The sequence below is a fragment of the Electrophorus electricus genome, chromosome 4, assembly GCF_013358815.1.
Source record: "Electrophorus electricus isolate fEleEle1 chromosome 4, fEleEle1.pri, whole genome shotgun sequence".
NCBI lineage: Eukaryota > Metazoa > Chordata > Actinopteri > Gymnotiformes > Gymnotidae > Electrophorus > Electrophorus electricus.
In genome coordinates, this window is record NC_049538.1 from 7,762,785 (window position 1) to 7,779,348 (window position 16,564).

Below are 16,564 nucleotides of genomic sequence, written 5' to 3' on the forward strand. Positions count from 1 at the left end.
TTCGTTTGAACATTTCTGAAGGAGTGGTGGAACTGTAAAAACATATTTCATCACATTCAGACAGTGCAAGCTACATACAGTACTTTTTTCATACTTAAATAAGAAAATATAAGCATTTGTTATATTGTGCATTTGTAACTAATGTGCTGCTTGTTATTTAATCGGTTTACCATTGAATCTATTGCCATGTAATGGCCATAGAATCTTGGGTTATATTCTCTTTTATCAGGGGTTCTGTGAAATATAACTGTTTCTAGCTGCTCATACAATACAAATAATATTGTAGGGTATAAGCTATTACAATTTTAAAAATGAACAGTTTATACATTTCTATGGTCTCACTGTACAAATGCCTCACATGGTGGTTAAGGAACTGCCAAAGGTTCATTCCAAGAATTCCTGCATGCCTGATTCTACTGGTGCCTAACATCACTATCATATCCAGGCTACTTTTTGCTCTCTCTCTCTCTCTCTCTCTCTCTCTCTCTCTCTCTCTCTCTCTCTCTCTCTCTCTCTCTCTCTCTCTCTCTCTCTCTCTCGGCTTATTATCACTGCCAATACGCCGTTTCTACTGAGAGTTAACTCAGTGAAGTAACAACCGGTCTTCAATCCAAAATCAACACTAGGCAGGACCTGTCAATCACTTAATCCACTCTAAAGCCTGATTGGGTACAATTAGGTCTTGGAAACAAATGACATCAATCCTCCCCGGACGTGCACTGGAAGAGAACTGATTATTTGCTTTAGCTGGGCAAGCTGATTTAATTTTCGGTCCTTTGGAGTCCCCGGGGGAATTCGTAAGCAGCGCAAAAGCATTAAGGTTTGACATCGGACCCTTTTTGGAATTTACTCAGATACAGCTTGGTCAGCCCTAACGTGGCTCCGAAAGCACGACCATTCTGACCAAGTCTTAGCTCTGCTTTTAGCGGTCACAAACCGTTTCACTGTTTACCGTTCAAAGCGCAAGCAATACTTGTCTATGCGTGTATATGTTTCACGGAGGGGACGTGCCGAAGTTAAGCTTTCATGACTGTACCAAGAACATCTGGTAATGCATTGCATTGTTAACGGATCGTCTGAAGTATTACTGGTCGAGGCTTTACAGACTATTTGGAGGATTAAGCATTAGCTCAACTCCTGAGTTGCGAATATCACGCACTGTTCCCGGTGACATCATGCGCGAGTGCTGCCTGGTTTTGGGGCGTCCGCTGGATAAAAAGCAGCCGCTAAGTCTTGCCAGTATCCAGTCTAATAACTCACATGTTGAGTGTTTATGTGCGTAGAATTACAAATAGACCGTGAAATGGGAAATAACCGAGGGCTGTTGTCGACCAAATCCTCTCTTCTTGAATATCATGGCAGAGGTACCCGATGAGCCAGTGCCACTTAGTCTAAATCACGGCGCCTAATTCTTCAGACGCTTAAAAGGGCGATGAACGGTCTTTACATCAAAAAGGGCTGCGCCTCTTGAGTACGGTGAACCAGTCACTGGTTAAACACAGAAGGGGTGAATGGGAGAGTGATAGTAAATGCAAATGCACGGCAGACATTTATAAGCAAATATTGCTGTTACGCTGAGTGTTTGGCTGGTCAAACGAGGGCATTAGCCAGATGACCTGCTGAAGCTGTGGCACTGCAAATACAAGCCACCTGCTGAAATTCTCTAACAGTTCCCAGCTAGTCAAAAGTAAGCGCATCACTTGATAGTAGAACAACATGGTGTGTTCAAACTAAAACAAGAGAGTAGAGAGACACTGAAAAAAAGAACCTGAGAGATGTGCCTACAACACCACTGTTTGATAATGTGGTGAAGACAGAGGACAGGCCCACAGATTAATGACTGTAGCAGTCCACACTCACTTTCAAACATGGACTGCATCTGCAATCATGCTTTTATATATATATATATATATATATATAAACCTGCTAGTTGGATCAAGGTTATGTATAGCCAGCAGTAGGGTCAGTGCTGTGTCAAGTGCTTGCATGCACGCAGCTGATCCAAAAGAAGCGCTGGATGCCCACACATGGATGCCCGCACATGGACACTCGCCCTCTTCTCTGGGATTCCCCTCCTCCTGGGCCACGCTGGCTCCACAACGGACAGCCAATGTGAGCCGTCCTTTTGTGGTACGCTTAAACAGTTCTCGGGTTTTAATGCCCTGTTGTGTTGTTTGGCCTCCTCGGCTGTGAACCCGAGAACACATCAAAGTGGTATATGGTGGACAATGGCAAGAGGCATAGAGAATATATCTTTTCACGGGGCACAAAATGGCAAGATCAAGTTCCCCTAGTAAAGGTGCCCAGCTATCACGATAACGCCGCTCAGTGCACTTAAGTCCCTGGAAACCCAGTGGCATTGTTCTTCCATCTCAGCCCAAGGAGAGAAAGCAGAGAAGGCAGAGCTAGCCAGTGAGGGTCTGAGGCACACGCTCTGAGCCTCGGACCTGGGCACACACGAAGCACACACTCTGGGCCTCGGACCTGAGCACACACGAGGCGCACACTCTGGGCCTCGGACCTGAGCACACACGAGGCGCACACTCTGGGCCTCGGACCTGAGCACACACGAGGCGCACACTCTGGGCCTCGGACCTGAGCACACACGAGGCGCACACTCTGGGCCTCAGACCTGAGCACACACGAGGCGCACACTCTGGGCCTCGGACCTGAGCACACACGAGGCGCACACTCTGGGCCTCAGACCTGGGCACACACGAGGCGCACACTCTGGGCCTCGGACCTGAGCACACACGAGGCGCACACTCTGGGCCTCAGACCTGGGCACACACGAGGCGCACACTCTGGGCCTCGGACCTGAGCACACATGAGGCACACATTCTGGTCCTCGGACCTGAGCACACATGAGGCGCACACTCTGGGCCTCGGACCTGAGCACACATGAGGCACACATTCTGGTCCTCGGACCTGGGCAGTGAAATGTTTGAAACTGACAGCTGCACGGTGGCACTGGTGTTAGAGCCCCTGTTAGTGCACAGCCACATGCTACTGCAGGAAGCTGAAAGAGAATAATGACAAAATTCCATATTGACAAAAAAAAACAAGAAAGAAAGAATAAGAAAGAAAGAACATCAGCAGAGCTTTTTTTTGAATGATTGGATATTCTGTAGCTTTGCAGGTACATTTTCATTTACAGACTTCCTACTATAGATCATAGGTTCAAGAATGCATATGCAATCAGACTGACTTGACTTTACTGACTTATTGACTTTCCTTTTAGTGTTAAAGATTTATTGAAAATAGATGTGTTTCTTTTTATTATTAAACATTTATATTATTAAACATATTAAAGATTTTATTAAAGATAATTAGCAATACCACTCAAATTCAATCACATTTTATATATTCATATGATAGCTATAGGTTCCAGATGTCCGTTTTCTTTACATGCTACAGTAATGGATTTAAATAGTGATTTGCAGATTGGTGTCAAATTGTAATTACAACTCTATTACAACTCTGTTTTCTACCATCCCTATGGAACTCCATTTTGGGAATTCCATCTGCAAGTAAATGCCCTCAACAAACCAGAACTTAATTAACCTGTGTGAGGGGAGGCAAATGAACTTAATCAACCTGTGTGAGGGGAGGCAAATGAACTTTATCAACCTGTGTGAGGGGAGGCTATTGAACTTAATCAACCTGTGTGAGGGGAGGCAAATGAACTTAATCAACCTGTGTGAGGGGAGGCTATTGAACTTAATCAACCTGTGTGAGGGGAGGCAAATGAACTTAATCAACCTGTGTAAGGGGAGGCTATTGAACTTAATCAACCTGTGTGAGGGGAGGCTATTGAACTTAATCAACCTGTGTGAGGGGAGGCAAATGAACTTAATCAACCTGTGTAAGGGGAGGCAAATGAACTTAATCAACCTGTGTGAGGGGAGGCTATTGAACTTAATCAACCTGTGTGAGGGGAGGCTAATGAACTTAATCAACCTGTGTGAGGGGAGGCTAATGAACTTAATCAACCTGTGTGAGGGGAGGCTAATGAACTTAATCAACCTGTGTGAGGGGAGGCTAATGAACTTTTATCTCCCAGCTGCTCTCTTTCAGACACCCTGTCTGAGTGGTGGGACTTTTTCAGTGTTTTTCAGGTAGCCTATCCAGACAAATTAGACATCACATAGATCCTGTGACCAAGTGGAATTTTTATCCTCAAATATTTGTTTAAGCTAATTAAGAAATCCTTTGCAGTTCCCTCATTGAACATTCCTGAAGAATAAGATAATACACCGACGCGTCAAATACTTTGGAATTAACTGAAAGCTGACCACTTGGTGGTGAATCCTGAAACATGGCAGGACAAAACAGTCAGTCTGATCTTTCGATCCATTTCTCAAGAGAAAGCAGTCAGGTCCCTGAGCACTTTGCGTTTGCTTGTGATTGTGCTCTTTACTCGATTCATAGGGCTTCGCTGACTTTGAGTCCGTTCTGTCCCTAAAACATTTCCACTAGCAGCTTGGCAGTAAGCTCAAATGAAACGACTGTGGAAAAATCAGACATTGATGCAGCTCCATATCAAGGTTGTCTAAAGAGTTTACATCAAAAAAATGATTCCTAATTTTTTAATATTCCTAATGTTTTAAAATGGAGAGTTTTAACATTAGATCTTGCCAGTTAAAATATATTACCTGAAGTCTTAATTACAAGTATACATTACAAATACCCAGACCCACTGAGTATTAGTCAAAAGGAATTCAGCTCCACACTGTTGACTGAACATTGAACCAATACTATACTAACACTGAGAACTAGTAGTATTCACAATCTGTTGTTGTCAAAATGCTTGAAATATTTTTTGTATTTTAGCATTTTTAGTCACTTATACACCCATGTTTAACAACAACAACAATCTCCAGCATGTAAATGGTTTTAAAGGTGGTTTTCAATTTAGCAAAACTTTAATGGAAATTCACAAAGAACAGCTGCTATGGCAGGTGACTTCTCGCAAACGTGTGCAGCGCCACTGTGTGGTCGTATTCAATAACTGCAATCCACAACTATATTTTCAAGTTATTTAAAAAACAATTTAATTACAGTAGCTAAATGTCATTACTCTAAAATACATTTTTTCTAGGATTTTGATATTCAACATATTAAAATTATTTAAAAGTGTGAAAATGTGTTAAAATAAAGGTTCTTTGAGGGGAATGTCGGTAAGGTTTGAGCTGCACGTCATTTATGTACTGTCTGAAATTGTGAGTATATTGATTTTTCCCTGTGCCTAATTACAGGCATTTGTGTTACATTTTATTATTGTAATAGGTACCTGCATCATAACAAAGAGCATTTACTTATGTCATATATCTAATGAATGCAAATACATGGTCAGGTGATGTGTGATTCCAGACACACTAACACACAGACTCTGAACAGAGCTTCTCAGGTGCGTATTGTTCCAATAGGCTGAAGTGCAAACAAAATTAAGATCAGAAATCTCCAAACGTCCTCCTGGAGAGCTAGCCCAAGTGGAGTTTAGCTTCAACCCAAACCTAACTCACTTGATCCAGCCAATTAGTGTCTTCAAAGCTCTTTAACTTGCTGAATTAGGTGTGGTAGATCTGGCCTGGAGCCAAACTCTGCAGACAAGTCACGCTCCAGGAGGAGGACTGGAGATATTTGCTATTAGAATCAATTCATCATAAAGTAGGAGTCACAAATGAATGAAAAATGAAAGCACATGTGAGATTATAAGTGATATGCATAAAAGAGACAAGTTTTACTATCTGAGCAGAATGAAACAAAAAAAAAGAGGCCTGTGCATCAGTAAGACAAGGGTCCTGTCACTGGTTGGATTCCCTTAGTAGTTACCAATGTCATCATAATCGCAGTCAGAGGAGTAGAGCTGTGAGTCGCGGGTCACGGAAGAGTAGATGGGCGAGTCATGTCCACTGCACGGACTCGTTTCTGACGGAAGACAAAAATAGCACTGCCACTGCAAATGACCACCTCAAATGGGCACTTTTAGCTTTTTCTACTATTCTCCTTTTGTGTGTTGCTTCGTCCACCCCGACTTTGGAAGGCACTTCTTTCAGTTGCTCTTACTTTTCTGCTTTTGCTTTGCTGTGTTTCTTTTCACTTTCTCTTTCTTTCCTTTACTGCCATTAGGAATTTTTTTTTATCATAAAACATTAAACTCTCTGCCTCTAAACTCCATCTAGTTATTCTGCATTAACCTACACAAACCATGACATTTCTATATATTTCTACATATTTGTTTAATATATATATATATTGTATTTACTGGCAGCATCAGTCAGATAAGGCTAGTGGAGCAGCTCACAAGACTAGGGGATACATACCCTGGTTATGGATTGACAGGACGCTGTCTTGGCAAGTGTCTATTGTTTGATCCAGGGTGTTCTCAGTGTCATGGGTGGTAGGCACAGGGCAGTACAGTGCTATACAAAAACATAAACATGGCATGTGTCCAGCAATGTCCCACAGTCACATGATGACTATCAATTTAACATATGGTTCCTTGGTCTTCGAGCTAACGGTTACCAGCTGTGAGTCAACAGCTGTAAGTTGAATGTACATTCGAAGTAATCAAAACTTCAGAGTGTTAGGTTTCTACCATTCTTCATAATGAATAAGGTAAATATGTTCAAGTGTGGTTAGCATGACGCCTTTGACAGCAATAAAGACGAATCATAACACAGTAGGCGTTTATTTGACAAACCATGTGAGGATATAAATTTCAGACCACTTAAACAAAGCATACTTCCAGTTTGCTGGTCAGTCCTGTTCTCTTCAGTGTTTTCATAAATCTCGGTGTTCAGATCTGCAGCATTATGGCCTGTATTCTCATACCATTCTCCAGATGAGGTGCTGGAGGAGTCAAATGAGTCTGCTAGAGGAAGAGAAAGAGACCATGATCTGTCTTTACTGTAAGAAAACCCTTTACTCAAAGGGTCCGAAAGTAACAATGCTCGCGACGTGTAAATAATTCTTGTGAATAATGGCTTGACAAATGCAATAAACTCTATTAACATTAAACATTCTTTGGATACTCGGGGCTCCTGGCTGAGACAGTGTTTGTACAGGTGCAAGGTTTGGTCCTACTGCTGCACTCAGCACTCCCAGTAGCTACAAACCGAGAGCAAGAAGGCCATGGCTATGTCCATCACCGGGGGACTTGTTTTCACACGTGCAACGAAAATCTCAAAAGTACAAATACAGAGCATCACCTACCACTACTGGCTGCAGTGAGGCCTTGGAATTCACCAGTGGGAGTATGTGTTGTAGACAGGTTCTGCACAGGGTATTCCAGCACCGTGGGATGACCAGGAACACCTGAATCTAAACATCAAGTATGAAATTCAGTACGTTCCTGTTGTAATATTTGAACTGTAATATGCGTGTTGGTAGTGAGTATGGCTGAATAAAAGGACAAATTTTCTTTTGTTCTTAAAACTTTATCATCCAGTCACACACTAAACACCCACTCCTGTTTCATTCAAAACAGCCTCTTCTACACTGACGCTGCATAGGGAGGTGCAATCAATGACCAGCCGATCCTTGACCCGTGTTTAAACAGGAAACATTCAGTCCATGGAGATAACACAGTTAAATCAATAAACAAAATATATTATTTTCTCTCACACGTTCATGCATGCACTATCGCCCACTCAAGACTCACCTTCCTCATTCACACTCAGCAGGTGGGTGCCTTTCACTGCCGGAGCGCAACCATCTGCACTGTACCGCATAGAGTCTATAAAAGGGGATGTGGCAACATTAACCTGCTTTTACCATTCACTTTTCATTTCTTTATGATCATTAATATAACAAGTCGAGAATGTATCCTCCCCCACAGCAACATTTTTGTAATGGGGAATGGTTTACTTTAAGGAAATCACATGTTTAGTACACACTGTAATCGGGTTTTGATTCACACTCACTGCGGAAGGTGGATAAGGGGAAAGTTGCATCTGGCACGCTCTCACTTGGTTCGTAGTCCGTGTCGTAGGAGCCACTCTCAATGCTGCTTTGGGTCCACATCGGCGGGGGTACTGTCTGAGCTACAGAAACAAAGTGGGCAGGTAAGCACCAATTCTGGGCCCACTGTCCTGGCAGGGTTCTTGGATCTCCTGGGGTCTAACAGTGGTGGACACTGACCACTGGGCTCGCCGTTGCTGCTGATGACCTTGACGAGGTGGATAGAATCTTCGTACTGGTTCTCCGTGGTCTTGATGGTAGGTTGGAGGCTGTTGTGTTGCTGTTGAACAATGTGGCCTGCAAAAGACAACAGACACAGAGGGGCAGTTCTGCACAGGGCCACCCAAAATGACCACTTTAGCTTTCATGACATCAGGCATGATTAAAATGAGACTTAAGAAATCATAGAGCCCATAAAACGTAGCACCTTCTTTATATATCCAAATATTTTGAATGTTTTATAATAATAGGAGCAACACTATAAATTGTTAAAGTTCCATCCTTGAATGTCATGTTAGGAATCAAAGGTTTTCTTGATGATAGTGATGACATGACGGGACGTTGACGACAAGATGATGACACGATGATGACGTGATGAAGACGTGACATAGACCTACCTTTTCTTCTACCTTTTCTTATTAGGCAACAAAGGATAACATTTATGGTAAAAGCGATCAGAAGCACACTGGACAGTCCAATGCAGATCAGCAATTCCAGAGACCACTTCCATTTGAGTCCTGCTGTGGTCATTTGCCCTTTGGAGAGAAACGATTCAGATGTGAGAGATAGCGACACATTTTTATTTGTGTTTCTAACACAAAGTCCTATCCAAAATTTTGACTCCGTTTCCTATCTAAAACAATGATGGGAAACTTAAGAGAGAAAAGGAGAGCTAAAACTTACCTGCAGTTATGATAAGAGTGGATGGGTTTGAAGTGGTAGGCCCAGACAGACCCAGGGATTCTACAAGAATTTTCAGCTCAATTATGCAATTATATTCATTTCTATTCTTTTCAAACACAGTACAATAGAGACCAATATGAATATGAATAAACAGGGCAATCAAATTTTGTTTATCCAAAAACATATCATTACTCACTTTCACATATCACCCCTGCAGCATTTGTATCTTTACAGACATGGGGATTGTTCACAAGTTCCTTACACTGCCACAGGTTTGTATGTTTCAGTTGACACATGTAATACCAGAGTGATCCATTTTTGTGAGTAAAAGGTTTGTCAAACGTTTTGAACTCTTTCACACTCCCACAACCCAACATGGTGCAGGCCATAGATGCTTCTTCAATTTCCCAGCAGGGATCACACACTGTCCCCCATGATCCATTCCGGTGGACCTCAACTCTGCCTGAGCAATGGTCCAGTCCTCCAGTCAGCCGCAGAGCCTTATATTCTTCCCATTTGGATCAGTGAAGAGAGAGAGGGGGAAAAAATGACAGTCCACTGCAAAATTTCCTTTGATCACAGTATAACTGCTTGAAATGAATGACTTTATGAAGCGAAAGCTATAGTGTTATGACTGAGCTGGTTAACTTGGAGTCACATCAAACCTTATTAAGGCGACCATTCACCACTCCTGCCCTACGACATACCTGAGCACACGACTCCGGCGTCCTCCTTGTGTCCACAGTCATGGTTGTCCAGGATGGCGGGACATTCCCACAGGTTCCTCTCTTTCCCTGTGCAGTTCAGCTCGTCCAGGTGAACAGGGCCCATGCCCAGGCTGTACTGGCCCCCCTGCCCCGTGACCGAGAGGGCATATCCACAGCCGAGCTGCGCACACACCACGTCCGCATCCCGTACGTCCCACCCATCATCGCATACCGTGCCCCACTGCTCCCCCCGCCACAGCTCCACCCGGCCGGCACAGGGATGGCTGCCTCCAGCCAGTCGGACCTTGTGGTTACCTGGTGTGGTGGATGCATTTGGAACATTACAATGCCTTCTCAAAGTCCACCATGACTGAAACGAGCAAATGCCCATGTTTTTGACTAGGATTCCTGCAAGCACTGAGGAAATCTATGATTGATAATAAGGGACTTTGATGTTTATTGTAACAACCCATATCCATAACGCTTGCAGCGCAATATATCACAGCTTACCACAGATGATTTTGGAAAGAAGAGAGCAATCACTCCTGCTCACGGTTGAACAGTTCCACAAATGGAAGTTGTGGTAAACACAGTCGGTGAGGCATACACTGTTGTTCAGCACCCTGGTAAGGTCATCCTGCCAAAACACTTCTCCACAGTGTGTGCTTCTACATATCTCACTGGACAGACGGCGCTTGTACTCCTCAGTGAGAGCAATGGCTAATTTGGGAGAGCTGAGGTTCCAGACGCAGGGGTCGGATGTTGGGATTATGGAGGGAACAGCTGTTGGGAAAAGGAGTGATGTAAACCAAGGTCATGTGGTTACAGCATTAAGAATGAATCTCAGATCATAAGTACATAAGTATAGGAAGTGAGTGCATGACATGCGCTCTCAGATGACTGATTAAAAAGACAAAGAGTTGAAATAGTAAAAGCTTACTTTTACTGCTTACTACTTTTACAAATGGCTGTTTAGTTGAATAATACAGGAGGGTTTCAAGCAAGAGCATGTATTGGTTATTTTGGGTCATGGATAAGCCTAATCTAGCACTAAACTATAGTGATAAATCACCATTAGATATGCTTTTTAGGCTCAATCTACAAAACTGGGCCAATGAAAACCACATAAGTCCTAAGTCATAGAGCCAAAGTCAAGTCCTAGGTCTTTTGGCTACAAGTCCTACAAGTTTTGAGCCCATTTTAATCAAACCTACCTGTTTATTTATCACATAATTTACAGATATACCAATGGATACTGACACTGTGGCACTGGTAAAATACTTTTTTTTTTTCTTTTCTTTTTTTTTACATTTTTTTAAATACAATATTTTTACCTGTTAAAACCCATAATGACCTTCATTTTTGCTGCTGAAATGGCCATGAACATGCTAGATTTTAGATAAAGTTTGGTTTTAGAGTCAATTCCACTAATAATGTTGAGTCTCCATATACTTCAGTGCCTTGACTTCAGAATGAAGCTGGAAATTCGGTGTCAACAACTTTTAAAGGTTTTCGATACTGCAACAACAGCATTGCTGCTGATCACATTTCTCACTCAAATTTAAAAATTAAATGCTACTGTGGTAAGATATAAATAAATACATACATACATAAATTCACTGTATACTATAGCTATAGCACAATCCCTAATGAATTGCTATAGCTGCTTCTATAATTCCTATTCCTACATGATTCTCTCTTACCACAGAGGACCCGAGACACGATCCTGCAATCTCCCTCAGCTGTCCTGGTGCAGTTGATCAGTTCATGGTTGTGGTAAGTGCAGCCTGCCAGACAGTTGGTGTTGTGCTGTGCTGCGCTATCATTTAGCATGTAGACCTCCCCACATCCTAGGGCCTTGCAGACACCAGAGGCAAGGGTGTGCAGAGCCGCTTTCCTGAAAATAGCCACGCTCTGGTTTTGTCCTGGAGAGGTCACATTCCAGGAGCATGGCCTGGACAACTGGTTTATGTACAGTTTAGCTGGGAGATGGCAAAAGAATGAAGTGTTTGAGACCAGAGTGCCCGGAAGGATCTTAGCATATCTTAGCATAACTCATATCGTTGTAAACCCTTAGAGTCAATACCATTTGCATACTCTTTAAAAAAAAATAATTTATCCTAAACATTTTTGGAAAATAATGGACTAAATATTTTTAGGGAGAGTTTTGTGTTTTGGTAGATGTTTCAATTTAAAAATCTAGATTGATGTTAAAGTTGGTAATAAGGACAGGAAGTCACTATAGGCTGCTTCTCTTTGTTTTCTTTAAAGAAGCAAAACACCAGTGAGTTGCACAATCAAAAACATTTCATGCACATACTTATGCAAGCAAGGGTTTCTGGAAAGTTAAACAGAACATTTTCTTAAAATACTAGTTTGAATATTAAAAGGAGAGGTAAAATATGCCACTGATTTACAGTTACGTTATGGAGAATTAATCTCATCATAAAGAAGAATTAATCTCATCATAAACCACTAAAGTTGTAAGACTTGAGAAATAAAATTAGAAACTTGTACCCATAAAAGAACTGAAATGGATTTTGTATTATAAGCAGAACATATTCCAAATTTTTGTACATTGTTAGACATATGTTTCATTTCTATGTCACTGTAAAGCAAGTGTTTCATATTTCAGCTCAATTTTTCATATCATCATGTGTATTTTTGAGGTATCTTGAAACTCTTTTCGATTTTGTTTTTAAATAAATCAAATAAAACCATGTCATTCATGCTGAAATTCCCATTTACAAATGCCCATATCTCAAAAGTACAGCTACAATTGCAAAACAAATTGTTACTGAAATTCCCCTGAAGCTTTTTATTGTTGCCCCAAGTGAAAAGGTTACATTGTAAGAGAGGTTGCAATTTGCACTAGCTTACTAAAAAAATGCAACCCACCACATCCTGTCATACTGATCACTCACGGAGAACAAAGCAGTCAGACATACAAAACATCTTGCTTTGCAAAGAACACCTCAATGACTAAAGTTTGCCAAAGACTTGCCCCCATTCTGAATCTACAATATCCTATACCAGTGAATTTGGAATGCAATGACAGAATTGTTATCACACTGAAGCCAATGTAGGCATGATTTAGCCCTATTTTTAGTTATTTCCATGTTTACTCAAAGTCTACGGGAAGTATCAACAAAGAAAAGGAACCATTTACACATTTTTTCAGTCTCTATTTGGAAGCTCTGAGGTGGTGAGATTTAGATGCTCTAATTATCAGATAATAATAATGAATTATTGTTTGCATGACATGACATGCTCAGTCTAATTGTAGGGACTACTGTAAATCAGTGGCATATGGCCTTATTGTGGCCATAGATCTGAAACCACATAAAGACTTTCATCTCCACATGCCCTGGCCACTATACTGACCACTATATGACCACATGTAAAACTAATTACTTTTCTTGACAGATATCAAAGCAAGATGTGCTTGTCCTCATAACAGAAACAGTCAACAATACGTACCAAATTCTGAATTACCCTTTTAGCATTAAACACAAATAGAACTGAAATGAAACAAAATAATTATAAGCATTATATATTGTGTATAATAATGTGTTAACTAGTGTCATTATTAAATTTCTAACATTGTACATTAGTGTTTTCAAAATACGGGTACATGTTTGAAAAACACTTTATGTGGGAACATTTCCTCCAACTGTGCTCATAAACATTACATAAAAGAATAATGTTTTAGTCCAGAAATGATTCATTTCTAATTTATGTTTTTTTAAGAAGCAAAAAAGAAATACAAATAGCATAAAAATGAAAAGCTAAGAAATGATAATGGGAAACAGCAGAACAATAGAATCTGGCTGCACAATTTAATGTGATTATTAAACACAAAATTGTAAAACAGAAATAAAATCTGTTGCCTAATAGTAATTTACATGTACGCCCAGCACAAAAAGACATGCAAAACCATCAAATGGATACTGCACAATGTACAAACCTTGACAGGAGACTATGACATGAAGGACCACCATGATTGTAAATGCCTCCATTCTCCATAAGCCCAGGAAGTAACTTCAAACCTTTAAAAAGAGAGTGCTGTGGTTGAAAAGAAGGCAAAATGACTATGAGAGATACAAATCATCCCCTATATACAGTAGCAGGAGTATAGCCTCCGAGTGTTCACGTAGGTGTCACATGGGTAAAGAGGCAAAAATTAGCACCAGGCATGCAACTGAACACACTGGCTGGAAACCATGCTTCATATAATTATGAAATCTTAAATGTAAAGGTGTCTCAACACTAAATAAATATTTATACAGTATGGCAGGTGTGTTTTATATAAGCTGACAATAGAAGAACATTGTTTTAATTTCTAAATTAAAATTGAAATAAACAAGATTTGTATGAGTCATCCAGAAGATGACTTTACTGTTAAGCTCACATTAAGACCTACTGAGCAATTTCCTGTTGTTTCTAGTGAAATAAATGTGCTGGGTCAAATGGGTTCTGTTCTGAGAAATCCATTATTTTCTTAAATTGTCATGCTCCCTGCCCCTGACTACATTCCCCATCAGCCACCTGACAATGGCCTACCTAGTGCTCCTTACAGTTCCACTGGTCATAACCAGCTTCTTCATTCTGCCCCCCCACGATTGATTGTTTCTACCTTTTCCTTATTTTGTCTACTTATTTAACCTGTTTTTCACACTTAACTATTACAGAGTGTTGCCATACATCATTGGTGTGCACGCTGTGTTCTTCTCTCTGGTTACTGGTTTTATTTATTTTTATTTTTTTGCCTTTTCTGGAATCCAATCTGCTTCTGTGAAATGACTACAGCTGTTGAGTATCCCTCTTTGAATAAATGTAGTTTGCCTACCTTTATCTGCAAGCTTCTGGGTTCAGCCTTATGTTACAGAAACAATGAAATGAATTAACTTTCTGTTCACAATTTTGACTGACATTATGACTCTTGATTACTCATTTGCAGTTAATATATACATACATAGAATGAGTTGGCAGTTTATTAGGTACACCTTCCACCTTCACACAAATTGTACATTCCTAAAATACATATGTCATAACACTGCAGTGTGTGGTATAAACAAGCATTTCTAGCAATTACGGTGTTCAAATGCGCACCAAAATGAACAAAACGAGTGGCCCTGTATGTGGCATGATTGTTGCTGTGAGGTATGCTGGCTCTGGGATCCCCAAGCAGTAGTCATTAACTGTATTAAGTATGTACAGAGGATGGCACAACCAAAAACCAATCAGCAATCCCATGCATGGGAAATGTTTTGTGTCTTAGAGCAGTCACAAAATGACAATGGCGACAATCTTGCAAGCAAACAAACAGGCCACAACCAGGTGAATCACAGCTGAATACAGTAGTGGTGTGCAGAATGTCTTCTCAGAATTGACCAGTTATTGGACTTTGTCATCAATGGACTACAAGAACTGAACAGGTCAGATGCTGATGTCATTGAAGGGGAATATAGTGCGTCTGCAATGGCTGTGTATCCTGATTTCAGAAAAATCTGAAAAATCTGATGGATTAGAATTTGAAGAATGCAACACAAGATCATGGACTCATCCTGTCCGAACAACACAGTTTTGGCTGATGGTGTGGGAAATGTTTCTCTGCCACACATTAGGACCCGATACCCACTAAAGATAGACCCATCTATTTGCAGAATATTTAAAGGACAACTGACCCTGCTCCCATGTTGACTGACTAATTAGTACTTATTGTAGGGTATTGTTTATGTTAACTCTAGCACATATTGTTTACTGCATTTATCATTGCTTAAGATAGAGCTTATGTATTTTGTACTTCGAGGTTTCAGCATTGATCTCTGTATTCTACAGTGTTCTAGTTCATTAGTATGTTGGACGCTAACCTACTGTACCGATATATTCTATGAGTAAATGGCAAAGCACTTTTGTAAGTTGCTCTGCATAAGAGTGTCTGCTAAAGGCTGTAAATGTAAATGTCTAAATGACCTGGCATATTCAAAGATTGCTGCTAACCAGTTATAATAATAGTAATAATTATTATTATCGTAGTTGTTGTTAAAAACACGGTTCTTTTAAGGGGACCCAGTAAAACATACATGTTTTAAACAATTAAAGAAGACTAGATTTTCTGAACTGTATTCATTTTTGGGTAGCTCCATTATAGGCCGTTTGTCTTGTACTGAGGCATGAATTTATGTCGTCAGAACTCTAGATGGCAGTATTGTACACGCTAAATTTACATCAACGCACACTGAAATACTTGGTCTTAAAGTCAATGGTTCTTGTCCTCCTTACTCATTCTGATTTCTTACACAAAGGGTGTACTCCTTAGCGTCCCAGGAATACTCTGGGGCGGAGTACTTGAGATATTAATCAATACACAGCGAGCAAAAAATCCATGACTCTATGAAGAGTCCATAAGTCTATGAAGCTTACAAGCATTCAGAATTTATGTGACGATAACTACTCTTATTATGCTATTTTATTTTCAGTTTTGGTTTATATTAGTTATCTTTGTTCACTACTAAATCTACTTCCACTGGTACACACATTCAATCAACTAATGTAATTTTAATAGTCTAGCTGACTAGAAGTTTTGGTTAATTGGTCAGGGTTCAGACATCCAGCATTTTAGTAATAGCTACTAGCCACAGCAAATTGTTAATAGCATAATGACGAGTAAAGATAGGTTTTACACTAGACTGATAATACACTTAGCAAGAGCGATGATATAAAGACAACCCTTTTAACCAACTGCAACCAACTTTTCCCACTTTAGAAAGAAAAGCGGAAAAAAGGGGGTTACGAACGTTAGGCGTGTAGATGTAGTTTACAGTTAAGCGATGGCAAAGACTTGGTAATCTATCTTATAGTTTATCAAGAATAGCTTCCATCGATTCATAGTAAGTAAAAAATGAACAAACGTGCGCCCACGTACGTGTCAACGTTCAGTTATACACCGAAGTGTGTCTCTTTACACTGTTTTTAATGGCACACGT

General features: G+C 40.5%; 1 protein-coding gene across 2 annotated transcripts; it reads right to left on the reverse strand.

The window, feature by feature from the left end:
• Positions 1 to 4,853: 4,853 nt before the first annotated feature.
• Positions 4,854 to 13,726, reverse strand: LOC113586482 (T-cell differentiation antigen CD6-like). Of its 2 annotated transcripts, none has more exons than XM_027024627.2 (14): positions 13,543 to 13,726; positions 11,279 to 11,557; positions 10,086 to 10,358; positions 9,576 to 9,890; positions 9,065 to 9,376; positions 8,869 to 8,928; positions 8,583 to 8,720; positions 8,146 to 8,262; positions 7,929 to 8,048; positions 7,667 to 7,741; positions 7,219 to 7,326; positions 6,749 to 6,874; positions 6,327 to 6,425; positions 4,854 to 5,931 (listed from the first exon to the last, which is right to left on the reverse strand). In XM_027024627.2, the coding sequence occupies exons 1-14, from the start codon at positions 13,592 to 13,594 to the stop codon at positions 5,825 to 5,827; spliced, it is 2,181 nt and encodes a 726-aa protein (XP_026880428.2). In that variant the 5' UTR covers positions 13,595 to 13,726; the 3' UTR covers positions 4,854 to 5,824. The 2 variants fall into 2 exon arrangements, with proteins under 2 accessions (XP_026880428.2, XP_026880427.2); XM_027024626.2 differs by having other exon boundaries at positions 4,855 to 5,931; positions 6,749 to 6,877.
• Between the last annotated feature and the right edge of the window lie 2,838 nt (positions 13,727 to 16,564).

What these genes read in the sequence shown, in the direction of transcription:
- LOC113586482 (XM_027024626.2), bottom strand. Translation starts at nt 13,594, where the DNA reads ATGGAGGCATTTACAATCATGGTGGTCCTTCATGTCATAGTCTCCTGT. An exon ending in CACTCTTATCATAACTGCAG is followed by an intron (nt 8,721 to 8,868) that starts GTAAGTTTTAGC and finishes TTCTCTCCAAAG; the next exon opens with GGCAAATGACCACAGCAGGA. An exon ending in GACTGACCAGCAAACTGGAA is followed by an intron (nt 6,426 to 6,748) that starts GTATGCTTTGTT and finishes GTTTTTGTATAG; the next exon opens with CACTGTACTGCCCTGTGCCT.